The sequence below is a fragment of the Falco peregrinus genome, chromosome 6 (assembly GCF_023634155.1).
Source record: "Falco peregrinus isolate bFalPer1 chromosome 6, bFalPer1.pri, whole genome shotgun sequence".
In the NCBI taxonomy this organism is placed as follows: Eukaryota; Metazoa; Chordata; class Aves; order Falconiformes; family Falconidae; genus Falco; species Falco peregrinus.
Window position 1 is genome coordinate 10,655,448 of NC_073726.1, and position 12,227 is coordinate 10,667,674.

At 44.3% G+C, this 12,227-nt stretch overlaps 1 protein-coding gene across 2 annotated transcripts in view; it reads left to right on the forward strand.

Annotated features, from left to right (window-relative positions):
- The first annotated feature begins 650 nt into the window (after positions 1-650).
- CADPS2 (calcium dependent secretion activator 2) overlaps positions 651-12,227 on the forward strand; it is a 323,550-nt gene continuing 311,973 nt past the window's right edge. For both annotated transcript variants that reach the window (XM_055808537.1, XM_055808536.1), the window contains exon 1: positions 651-1,089. In XM_055808537.1, coding sequence (XP_055664512.1) covers positions 757-1,089 — 333 coding nt within the window. In that variant the 5' untranslated portion in view covers positions 651-756. The remainder of the gene's footprint in view (positions 1,090-12,227) is intronic.

The following is a 12,227-nucleotide window of genomic DNA, read 5'->3' on the forward strand; positions in this document are numbered from 1 at the left end:
CAGTAAAGCCTTTTTTATTTCATTTCAGAGCGTGACAGCGGCAGGCTCTCACATGTTTCTCACAGCCGTGAGCGTGAAGATAACCAGGCTAACGTGAGCCTGGCTGGGTCCACAGACAGCCCACAACAACGATGGCAGAGCGCTGCGAACTACCTATGTGTGACAGCGGGCTCCCGACAAAGTATCCTGGGAAAGTCAGGCGGGCTTGAGCATCAGGTCGCTCCCCACCTGAGAGCCCGGGGTCCGTGGCTTCTTTTTCCGGAGCCGTTTGAGATGCCCCTCGTTTTCCCCCACACTACATGGCAGCGGATGCCAGCGAGCTTGCGGTCGGCAGCGAGCCGTGCCGAGCCGTGCCGCGTGGGCGCTGTTCGGTGCCGAGCCGAGCCGAGCCGAGCCGAGCCGAGCCGAGCCGAGCCGAGCCGGGGCGGGGCGGGGCGGGGCAGGCACGGCACGGCACGGCGCGGCCCCGCCCATCCCGGCCCGGCCACCTGCTGGCCGCGGCCCCCGCCGGGGCAGGCGGAGGTGTTCGCCCGGCCCCGGCCCCGCCTCCGCCGGGAGCCGCTCGGAGCAATTCCCACGGCAACACAGGCTCGACCCCCTTCCCAAACCCCGCCTCCCCTCCCCGCCCCTCCGCTCCCGCCCGGCGGCCGCCGGCGCTCGGAAACAGTCTGTGTGTAAACTCGACGTGTCCGGGAAGGTGCGCGCCGCTGCCCGCCTCGCTCCGCGCCCGGCCGCGGGGCGCGCCCGCCGAGCGCGATGCTGGACCCTTCCTCCAGCGAGGAGGAGTCCGATGAGGTGCTCGAAGAGGAGCGGCGGGACGTGCTGGTGGCGGCGGGCGGCGGCTCGCCGCGCTCGCTGCCGCCGGCGCCGGCCCGGGACCCGCGGGGCAGGGAGGCCGGGGCGGCGCGGGCGGCCAGCCCCAGCCCCAGCCCCTCGGTGCTGAGCGAGGGCCGGGAAGAGCAGGAGCGCCTGCAGCGAGAGGAGCGGGAGAAGCGGCTCCGGCTGCAGCTCTACGTGTTCATCGCGAGGTGCATCGCGCACCCCTTCAACGCCAAGCAGCCCACGGACATGGCCCGCCGGCAGCAGAAGGTGAGCCCCCCCGCCCCCCCCGCTGCCGCCCGGCCGCGGCTCCCGCGCCCGCCGGGCCGTCCCGCCGTGGACTCAACAGGTTGAGCCGTGCGCGCCGCGGCGGGGGGGGGCGGCGGTGTGGGCGCGGGGCGCTGCCGCGCTGGGCCTCGGCGCGGCTCCGCCAGACCAGCCCGTGTGCCCGGGAATCCGTCGCCCGACAGGGGTGAAGTCTGTCAAGTTTGCGGGGCTGCGCCTGAAGTCGCCGTGCGAAGGGGAAGGGGGCGCGGGGCGCGGGTGTGGGGGCGCTGGGGCCGCGCCGCGGCGGGAGGGAGAGTTCTGCTGCTCGGCCCTGCGGGAGGGAGGCAGGGATGGGGTTAAACCTCCCAGGGGTGCCTCCTGCGAGTCGTATTCTGACCATCTGTACCCAACTCCAGCCAATTAAGCCGTAGCACAGAGGTGAACGAAAAGAACGGTTTGTTTCATTAATTACTGTTCCGTACAGAGAAAAGCAATTAACATGCGTGTTTGTGATGAGAATGGGCTTCTAGCGAAGGCTTGACCAGAATTACTGTTTGCATCTTGTATATCAGAGACAAGCTCTTGAGAGCTGGCAGGTACGTGGCTAGTGTTTATGCTGCCACAGTGCTTGCTCTCTGTTACTTTTGAGCTGTTGAACAGGTAGAATGCTCAAGTTTTGAATCAAGGCACTGCATTTCCAGATAACCACTTAAAAGCTGTTCTTCAAATGTTTGCTTAAAAAAGAAATATGTGTTTGTTTGGGTTTTTTTTTATATACTTTCAGTTTAGTAAAACAAACAAACCCAAACTAAAACAGAAAAGAAAAAAATACCACCACCACCCCAGACCTTTCCACATCACTTTCCAGAGGGAGAGTGATAGGACACAAAAAAGAATCCAATCTCACTTGGCTTTTACAATCCATATCTCTGAGGGTTTGTAAAATCCAGTCCTAGATGTTTGCCTGCTATAGGTAATTTGTGCTTAGTGAATTCTCCGACAAGTTAACGTGGTGGTAATAATAAGATTATTTCTGGAAGAGCATTTTGTTTTTATCAAGTGTTAAGTGCTTAAACTGTGGAGCCTGTATAAAGCCATTTTGTAAGCAGGAAGCTGAAGAAAATCTGGCGAAATGAGAATTTTCACCACCCCACTGAGGAGTCCTCACCCCAAAACAGAGTCATCATAGAAATGATACTTTGAAGGGACATCTGGAGGTCATCTAAGTGTGACTTCCCACTGGACAAAGCCAAAGCTGACCTGATGTAGTGTTAATAGGGGAGATGAGATCCCACTGCCGGCCTGCATGACCTGCTCCAGTGGTGCATTGCCTGCCTCTTGATGAAATTTTCCTCATCAGCTTCTAGGTAACAACTTGTGGCCGTCAACTGCAGAAGACAGTGAACATTTAGAAGTTCTCTCTGGTCTCAGTCACTAAGCATAGGAACTGTGTTTTAAAAATAGCTGCAGTTAATTATTTTTATTAATAAGATCTATGAAAAGAGATTACTGATGTGCAGTGAATACAGAAATACAACGGTTGTGGATTTAAAATACGAGCAAGGAACAGTCTGACAGAATTTACTTGATACCTAAACTTAAATGTTACTCTGGCTGATTACTGTTTTTAAGTGAACTCTGACTTGTGGTTCAACTATTACATGTAGAAAGATTTTTTTCATTCTTAGGAATTTAGCTGCAGAACAAGGATGATTCGTTTTTTGCTCGTCAGGAATTAGTGTTTTTAAATAAGACAACACAAAAAATAATTCTCACTGGGAGTTGTACTTCTCTCTGGAAGTAATGAAATGCTCATAAACATCCTTTGTCTTACTTGACAATTTGATATATTGCTCGATGAATTACTGAATATAGGGTAGCAGAACTGGTCCTGAGTTCTAAGAGTTCAGAAAACCTGCTTTGATAGCTAAGGATTGCTGAGACCCATACGAAGGAGCCCTTGCGCTCTTAATTTTTGCACTCTGTGCTGCACAGTGGCCCCGTGTCAGCTTTAGGAACGAGAGTACACCCACCTGTCATACATACGCTGTGCCCTGTAGTAAGACCCTTTTAGCTGTGTGATAGCTGAGCTCATATTCCATAGGGTAAAAGTCTGTCTTTATTCCTGAATGAATTTTCTCACTGTCAAGAGCTGATACGGATGTGGACTGTCCTTTAATTTCTTGCTCTTTTGTTTGACATCTGACTGTCATGTGGCTGGCTGTCCGTTGTGAGCTGTACTGAGATTCGTTACCTGTGTTACTCAAGTGGAGCCCTTAACTACTGCATGCCCTGTCCAGCATCAGCGGATAAGTGATTCAAGGTATGGTTTCAAACCAGTACCTCTGATGCTCTGTGGTTCCGGCTTTCAGCCCAGTCTGCCTGTCTCTGGCTGGCTGTGCACTCTTCATAATGCTTTTGCACCACCAGTCTTTCTGATAACCTAAGAATAGTATCCGCCCTACTTGAGAGCAGAAGTAATTTGTTCCTTCTGCCAGTTCATTTGGCATATTGCTGAGCAAATATTGCAGGATGCAGTTTGCTTCTTTTTTAATGTAGAACATATTATCCAGTAAGGGAATGAGATGGAATTCACATATCAAATACCCTCAATTGCATTGTAATACAAGTAAGGAAATGGTTTACAATATGGATGGCTTATGTTCGTGCTTCAGTATCAGATTAGAATGTACTATATGGTATCTTGAAACCATCGTACTTAACGGACTGAGTTATGCTACTTATCGTAAAGAATTGTGAATTCAGGCAGTGTTTCACTCCTCTGTTGTCCCTTCCCATCCTTCTTTCTTCTAACTAAGTAAAATTAGCTCAGCTTTATTGTGATAGATAAGATCAATAATAATAAAAAAATAATCAATCTTGAAGAAAAAAAACAACTATCATTCACCAGAGTCCATCAACTCCGCTGTTTTTAATGCCAAATACAATGTTATTTAGCCCAGACTTTGCTGAAACACATACTTTTATAATCTGTCTCTGTTTCTTTTTTTTTTTTTTTAATCGGTAGGATATATGGAAGAAATACTCTCTTTAACTGTTCGGAGTTAGTTGGTGACCTGCTATTACATCCTGTCGTACTTTGGTTACTGGTAGATCTGTGGTGGAGAAGGAAGAATAAGCTAGTATTGGAGATATGGAACTGAAGCATGGCATGAGTTCTCAGGGTGAGGTAGCAGGTCCTGACAAAGGTGGAGTTAGTTCTGCAGAGCAGAACTGATACGTACTTGTAGATATTTATGGAACTTTGGTCATGTGTCTTCCAAACTTTTAGAGAAATACTAATGCATCAATGCATTATATGTAATGATTTTATCAAGCAAGTTTTTTCCGTCCCTGGTTTAGAGGTGTTTTTCACATATTTGTAGTTTCCACTGTTTTATGTGAGTCCTCTGGAATGTATTTCAGCATCTTTTTCTGCTTCTCCACTCCTCTTCCTTTCTAGTCCAGTGAAAGAGAAGAAAATAGTTAACTAATCCCATTCCTCTTCCTTCTCTCCTACCCCAGCCAAACCGAATCTCAGACCAGCAGATGGAATTTATCCATAGAATGGGATTTAGGTGGTGAAAAGAAATTAATTCCCTGTGTGGCTGTCTTCCATCAAGGTAAAGTTGTGTGTATGAATGTACACAGAGTCAGTGATTAGATGATGGCCCTGGTGACTGGGGTTTATACTAGCCGGTCATACACTTGTATGTACATACTCAGTTTTACTTGGTGTGTGTGTGGGCCAAAGGCAGGTTCTGTATCTGGGAGATGAATCAGAGTTAAAGTTCCTGGGGAAGGAAGGAACAGTGAAATGCTGCAATTAACTAACAAAAAAGGTGTTCTTCCCGTGTTTTTCTTCCTCAACACTTTAAAATTTAGTAATCAAGTGGTCACACTTGATTGGAAACCCAAGACTGGGGGAGAAGTAAAATGCTCCTGTGCTAAACAAGGTTTTGTAGTGCATGAAAGGCTTAGTACATCAAAGCTGGTAATTCCAAGTCTTGCTTTCATAGGTGATAAGCAGCGAAGGAATTGAGCTGGCTGTTTGGAAATCATAACTCCATGAGTTTACTTCCTGAATACGTGAAGACCTTTCTTCCTTCCATTTTTTTCTCTTCTGTCTACCTGCTCAATCATGAGTAGATCAAAAGCACTGACTTCTAGTTAATTCTCAAAAGTGGGAGTGGTAATACTCAGTAACTTATTTTCATCTGAACTCCATGAGTTTCTTCTTTCCTTTTTCTTGGACTTCACCTCTAAAGGAGAGGTTTGTAATTACATGGGTCCACTAAATAACTTTATCAGGAAAACATTGGTTACAGTGACGGACTTCATTCTCTGGATCACAGTTTTATTCTCAATGTCTTTATTTCTCCTGCCTCAAGCCCCACTTTTTCTTGCTTTTGAGCTGGTGTGATGTATATCTAGTTATTTAATGGCTGAGCATGTTCTGGGAAAGAAAAATTGTCTCTTGCCTTCTGAGCCTCCTTCATAGAACGCTGCTTTCCCCACTGTGGAGGTATCAAGGAGAGTACATCCAAAGCCATTGTTGCCAGAAACTCTATAGGCACATTTCAGAGGAAGAGCTTAGCTATAAAACTTGGCCATCTGGTCAAAATTCTGCTAGAGAACTTTCTAGGAACATGTCTTCCATTCCTACCTTCAACATTTCCTTTACAAATGATGATTTTTTTTTGGTGTGAAGTCTTTCAGAAAGTCATTTTAAATCAAGTTTGTTTGCCTCCTTTCTCCCCCATCACAAACACCTTGATAACACCTTGTCATGATGCTCTGAGCCACATCTTGTTTTCAGTCAAGTGAGTATAGAGTATTTTGGTAAATCACGTCAAAGCCCATTAAGATAGCGGCCTACACAGCTCTATATGTGTTGAGACAAGATTATTTGCAAATATACCTTTTTACCTCAGTCAGAGCTTGGTCTTTGGGCAAGAAGTTGTTCTCGCCTGCAGTAGGTTTCATTGCTCACAATGGGCAATTGAGGCAGCTGTGGCTGAAGAAGCACTGAAGGGTGATGAGAAAAGCAGAGCTTTCTAGTTACCAGTGCCACTGCAGAAATGACAATCTGTCAGAGTTTTCATTTAATATTAAATTCTGCTGCTACCCCACCAGCTCAGCACTGGTTGGTGTGAGACAATGTGCTGGGAAAATGAAGCTTTTGTAAGCAGCAGTGTTACGAAGTGGACATGTAGGGACAGTCTGAAAACCTAGTTTACTGTACTGAAAAATTATCGGTTTCTTTTTTTGCTTCTTTTGTTTTTCCTGCCTGTTTTACCCATACTTGCCTTTGAAATTTTATTATTTTTAACTTATTATTATTTGAGGGGACAATTTATTTTTTTCTGAGTGAGTTACCTCAGGTTGTTTGTTTCTTTCTGTCACCCGTGCAGTTTGACAAGTGTGTTAACTAGGTTGGCAAATAACTTATTCAAAGTGCTTGAGGTAGACTACTTACTCTTTCTGCAGGGCAGCCAACAAGGAAGGGAGTTTGAGGGATCAGTTGTCTGTTGCCATCTCTGCAGGAATAGTGCAGGGGAATTGGCTGGCTGGGCTGCCTTACATTTCTCACCCTTTGCAGTCAGTTGTTATTCTCACATTATATGTTGAAGGAACGTATGAGCAATTGAACCGTTGGTAATTGGTGACAGGGAAGCAGAAATACCAGATCGGCTCATCTTGTCCTGACGTTGTCTGAGAAGCATACGTGCTGCTGCTGTGGAAGAACAAAGCTGGTGAAAATACTCTTTTCCTCCCCAAACCATACTCCTTTCTCTGTATGTGGAGAGGGGCAATATGTCAAAATACTCATTACCATGTACTGTCTTTAACTGTAGAATGTTGCCAGAGCAGAAAATACTTGTTGGTTGCTAGTTGACTCTCATTGAATGATTTATTTCTATATAAGCAAACTTACCATTTGCACCCTTCCCCACGCACACCTGTTGTCACTAGTTCATGTTTGGGGACACTGCTAACCAATCACCTCTCCATTTGCATGCTGCTCATTAGACTTGCTTTTTCTCTTTCTGGCTTTGTACCATTTCTTTTTAATACTGGTGAATATCATCCTGAATTTGCTTTCAGTATACATTGTTTTGCTTTTTTTTAATGTACCTCTGTGTTTGTGTTCTGCTTTCCTGTTAACCCCTGTTTCTTTTTTGTGTGTAGATGTCTCCTACTTTGCTAGCTTAACACATCCCTGTTTCCTGCTGCTTCCCTTTTATTTGTATGCTTGCTAGAACTGGAAAGCTCATGGACAAAACTTGCTTTCCATTTATCAACCCAAGAGGTGTCCATGGGGGAAGATGGGATGATGCATCTTTTTTTAGGAAGGTGCTTGGCTCTCCTCTGCTGATGGAGGGACATGTGGTGGGGTGCTAGTCTTTGAGCCTTGGCTCCTGGTCCTATATTTAGTCATACGGAGCCCCAGTTAGTATATTACTCTGTCTGAACTGGATGCCAGCCTCTGAGGTTTTAAAACTTTTTAATCTTTAAGTCTCTTTTCATACAGTTTTTTTGGTACAGTGGCTGCAAAGATGCCTCCTGTATTTCTTTCCAACTTCCTGCTCTTGCTGCCTGCTGATGGCTGTGGCATGCTCAGGTCTGGTACTCAGACTTCTTGGTTTTGAGCTATTGCCATTCCGGAGGGGAGGCAGGGAGAGGAACAGCATCTGCTGAACTCCTGTTCCCTTTGCCTGGTGCCTATCTCCAATGCCTGCTTCTGCCTAGAAGTGCTGGCACCAAACTGAAAGCAGCGCCGTTCTTGTGCGTTGCAGCTGATTCCCCCAGGTTTCAGAATAGCAGCTGTGAAAAGGCAGTTTTCAGTTTGTTGCTGTGTGGGGGAATCTCTGAGCAGCAGGAGAGGCAGAGTGTTTGCATGTGGGTACCAGGCTGCATCAGCTTAGGTTTGTGTTTTGAAGGTTATTTTCACAGCCATAAGCATTGAAGGCTTCGCATTTTTTTGTTTAAAATTCTCTAGAACTTGATGGTACTTGCCCAAAAGACTTTTTTTTTTCTGGTTCTTATTTATTTTACAGTGAGGAGATAGAGCATATGCTTCTCTTCAAGTGTGATTACTTGTATGGGTAAGTTTAAGAATGTTCTTGAGTGGTTTTCCTGTCAGGAAGGGGAAAAGCTTTAATTAACAGCATTGTGAAGAATGAACTGCGGTGAAGAAAGAGCTACAGTGTACTACTTTAAGTGCATGACCCGGTGAAGAAAAATTAGAAGAAGAGAAGGTGATTGTACAAGAATTTTTCTCCAGCTCTGTTTCCATTTTTCCCTCATACATTAATTATTCATTTATGTTCAATTTTCTTGGCTGTGGGGTTTTGGAAATAGAGGCTGGCAGCTTCTGTTTAATGAAAGTGCTGGAGGGGTACTTTGAGTGATAGTGTATACACACACAAAAAAATCCTCAGGATAGGACTTTGAGTGGATTTGTTTGGGGCGCAGACAAGGACGTGGAGGAAAGGACAGAGCTCAGATAGTGTCTTAAGTGAGATCTCCAAAGAGATGATGTGCATCTACAAAGATTAGGGGGGAAATGGAAATTGGTGACAGAGAGTTTGATGGACTGAGTTGGAGATACTGAGAAAGTATGTGGAACTGAATTAATTTTGGAGTAGAGGAACTGTTCAACCAGGACAGCGACACAGTTAAGAGGAATGAATTCGTAGCAGAGAAAGGCTTTTCAGTATGAAAGAGAAATGAAGGATGAATATCTTGGGGAAAAGAGTTTGCAGTAAAGATATTTGGCTAGGAAAAAGAGATAAAGATTAAGCCAGAAAAAAGCAAGTAGTCTCAATATCCATGACAGTGTAATACAGAATAGCAAGGACAAAGAGTTGGTGAGAAGCTTTGTGTTCGGAAGCTAAAGTCCATGGAAATCAGAGTGGCAGGACATAGTGCATTGGGGAAAACAGTGTTTTCATGGTCTCACGATATTTTTTCTGCAGAAGATTGCAGTTGTTTTATATGTTTAGGATTTTCTTAGGGTGTATTCATGAGTTTTCTTTAAAAAAAGAAAAAAAAATCACCTCCAGGCAGTTTATGGCGAATACTTATCTTGCTGGCTTTTGCTGAGGAGTTTCCCCAGTTTGTGCCTGTTGCTCATACGTTCCTACATTTATTTTGAAATTATGTATTCTGAGGCCTTGTAGCATGGTACTAACGGCTGTTTCTTGTTGAAAAGTTTTCTACAAATGTTTCACCATTCCAACTGTTTAATACATCAAATATGCATTAGTGTTAAAATATTAATATGGACTTTTTTTTAATCTCCTTATGGATGGAACATAAGCAAAGCAAAGAAATAAAAATAAAGAAGTGTTGGTTTGGTATAGATCTAATGCTAAATCATCTTAGCAATCGGTTCCCTCTGACTGTCTTCCTTCCTACAGTGCCATTAAAAGGCAGAGGATTTTTCAGTCTCTTACCGGTGGGACTTGAAGAGCAGCAAATAGCGGTATTATTTGGAGATGGAAGTTAATAAACTCCATTACAATTTTTTTTTCTAGTAATCTTCAGCTTGCAGAGTTGGAGTATTTGCCTGAATGGACACTTAAATTCAGCTTGTGGTGACTTAACCCCAAATGAAGTATCATTCTCATAACCACGTATATGCTAGAAATGGTGGAGGTTCTGAGTGTGCTAGTACGTGGTTGTGAAGTAATTAGAAGCACTTTAGCTTAAATATTCTGTGATACAGATTCTGCCAGTCTGATTTATATGATTTTGGTTTCTTTTCAGCTTGCTTTAGCTCTCAAATTCAATTACTTTAAAAATATCACTTGAGATTTTTAGGGCCAACTTCTAAAGTTGGCTTTCTCTGCCACCCAAGTTTTTAGGTACCCTTACTTAATGCTTCCAGGCCTTTTTCCATGATAAACACTAGAAAATGACTAGCTATGTTCTGTGTATATAAGCCTTCTGTTTTACCACTTGGAATGTAAAAAAAATAGATACCCTCTAAAGGTAATCTGAGAATTGGGAGTTCTGGCAGCCTGTGGATATATTTTGCTCATGTGTTGCTGAAAAGGAAGTTAAGAATGTCATTCTTAACCATGTAACCTAAAGGTGATCTTCTCGATGTGCAGATCAGTCACCCACTAGTACCAGTCTGTGAGTATTTCTGTGTGCAGCTCTCGCTTGGACATGCTGTCTGTAGGATAGTTAGTGCCTTACAGGGCTGCTGTTACAGCGAGATGAATATTCATTTGTCCACCCTTTGCCCCCAGCTCCCACAGGCTGGAGTGTGGGATTTTTAAGGCCTCTTTACTTTCTAAATCGCAAGGAAGGACAGTGGTGCACTGAACAGGGCTAGGTATTACCTGTGGTCTTTGCTTGGCTCTTCCTCAGGGTTGCATTGGAGCAACTAGATCACCACAGTCTTCCTGCTGCTTCAGTACAGATTGATGTCTGTTGGTGAAAAGCATGATGGAAGAATGAGAAGTATTATTTATTTAAAATGGCAACAAAATTATTCAGATTTTCACCAAGCCACTAGCTGGTTTTTGTGTTCTGGGCATTTAAACTCTAATAGATTATTAACACGTTAATTTGCTCACTACAACTGTTAGTCAGAACTCAGTCTGGAATGGCTTTCAGGAGGTCACAGATGTGATAAAATCGGTAAACTGGTTAAAGCCTCCATGCATGACCCTCTTGCTGTGTTACAAGCCCTATCTGTTACAAGTGCACTTAATTATGCAGAGCAGCACACAAGGGAAGGAGACTGCACAGGCTGGCAGAGTTCTTCCCATATTATAAAAATCCATTTCTGAATCTCACTGCTGTGTTTTGCTAATCGGTGCCTGACAGTGTTGGGCTGATGTGCAGTGGTCATGGCTACGGTCCAGTAGCTGCAGAAGTATGATCTGCTGGGATAATTGAGACACCTTTAAAAAGTAAGACCATCCCCCAAAGGTAATGCGCTTAATCAGTGACAACATCACCAGTTGCATCACTATTTTAGCGTGGATCAGAGTACTGGTTTGGACCGCATGAATATGACTGTGTGTGGGCAAAGGTAAACCAGAAGTTGTGTTCTGGGAGCACATTAAATCTGTGCAACCAGGCTGAGGTAAAGCCTCCTGAAACGCATTTGGAGTGGGTGTTAGGTCCTCAGCGTGAAAAGTTGCGCTGTACAGATGCACTTTCCTGGTGTCACAGTTGGCCAGTGTAGACGTGACTGCAGAGAGTCGGAGAGATCTGAAATAACAGCAGCTAACACAAGAGTCAAGAAAGAGAGATGGAACCTAAATGAGAGACATAGCACAACAGGGCAGTCTCCTTTCTGAGCCAGTAAAGCAGGACAGAATATGCAATGCAAACGTAAAAACTGCTGAAGTAACAAAGTAATAGAGTCTCTCTGTGTCTGGAGTTAATTAGGGGCAACAAACTGCCCCTAATTACTAGGAGTGTGGGATCCTCAGCAAAGCTGCCTGGGACACTAATTAAAAGAACCGATTATAAAAAATGGAATGCATGATTAATGACTGAGAAATAATCTTCAAGAGTATCTTCAGACAGCAAATAAAGTGCCCTTGGAAAATACTGTGACACCCTGTGCCATCCACTGAATCTAATCCCACAGACAGACCTGAACTGATTTGCAAGAGGTCGCTGTGCTTACACTTTCTAGTGCTGATGGAGGGATTAATGGGAGCAGAATGAGAGGCAGAATAGGAATAGTTATTTCCATTTTAATATCAAATGCTCTTGATTTATATGTATGTCTTCAATGGAACCTGCTTATGAAATATACTGATAAACTGTACTTTGTTTGAATGCTCGGCTTTGCAATAACCTGTTGCTCATACATTTGGGTGAGGTCTTTAATGCTTGGAGAAGGCCTTTGGGCAGCATCCTCTCTGTGTTGATTAGGAGCGTGTGTATGCGTGGCAGCTGTTGGCTGTCCAGTGTACAGGCCACCAAATGGACTTTGATTTTTCTCTTTTCTATGTTATTGAAAAAATAGCAATCTGAAAGTTACATCTGATGGAACAAAAATGGAAAGTTTAAGGATTTATCTTGCCTTAAAAAAGAAAAAAATCCAGCCCAATTCATGAGTTTTTTATCTTAAACAGTTCTTTAACGGGGCTGATAAGAGGTTA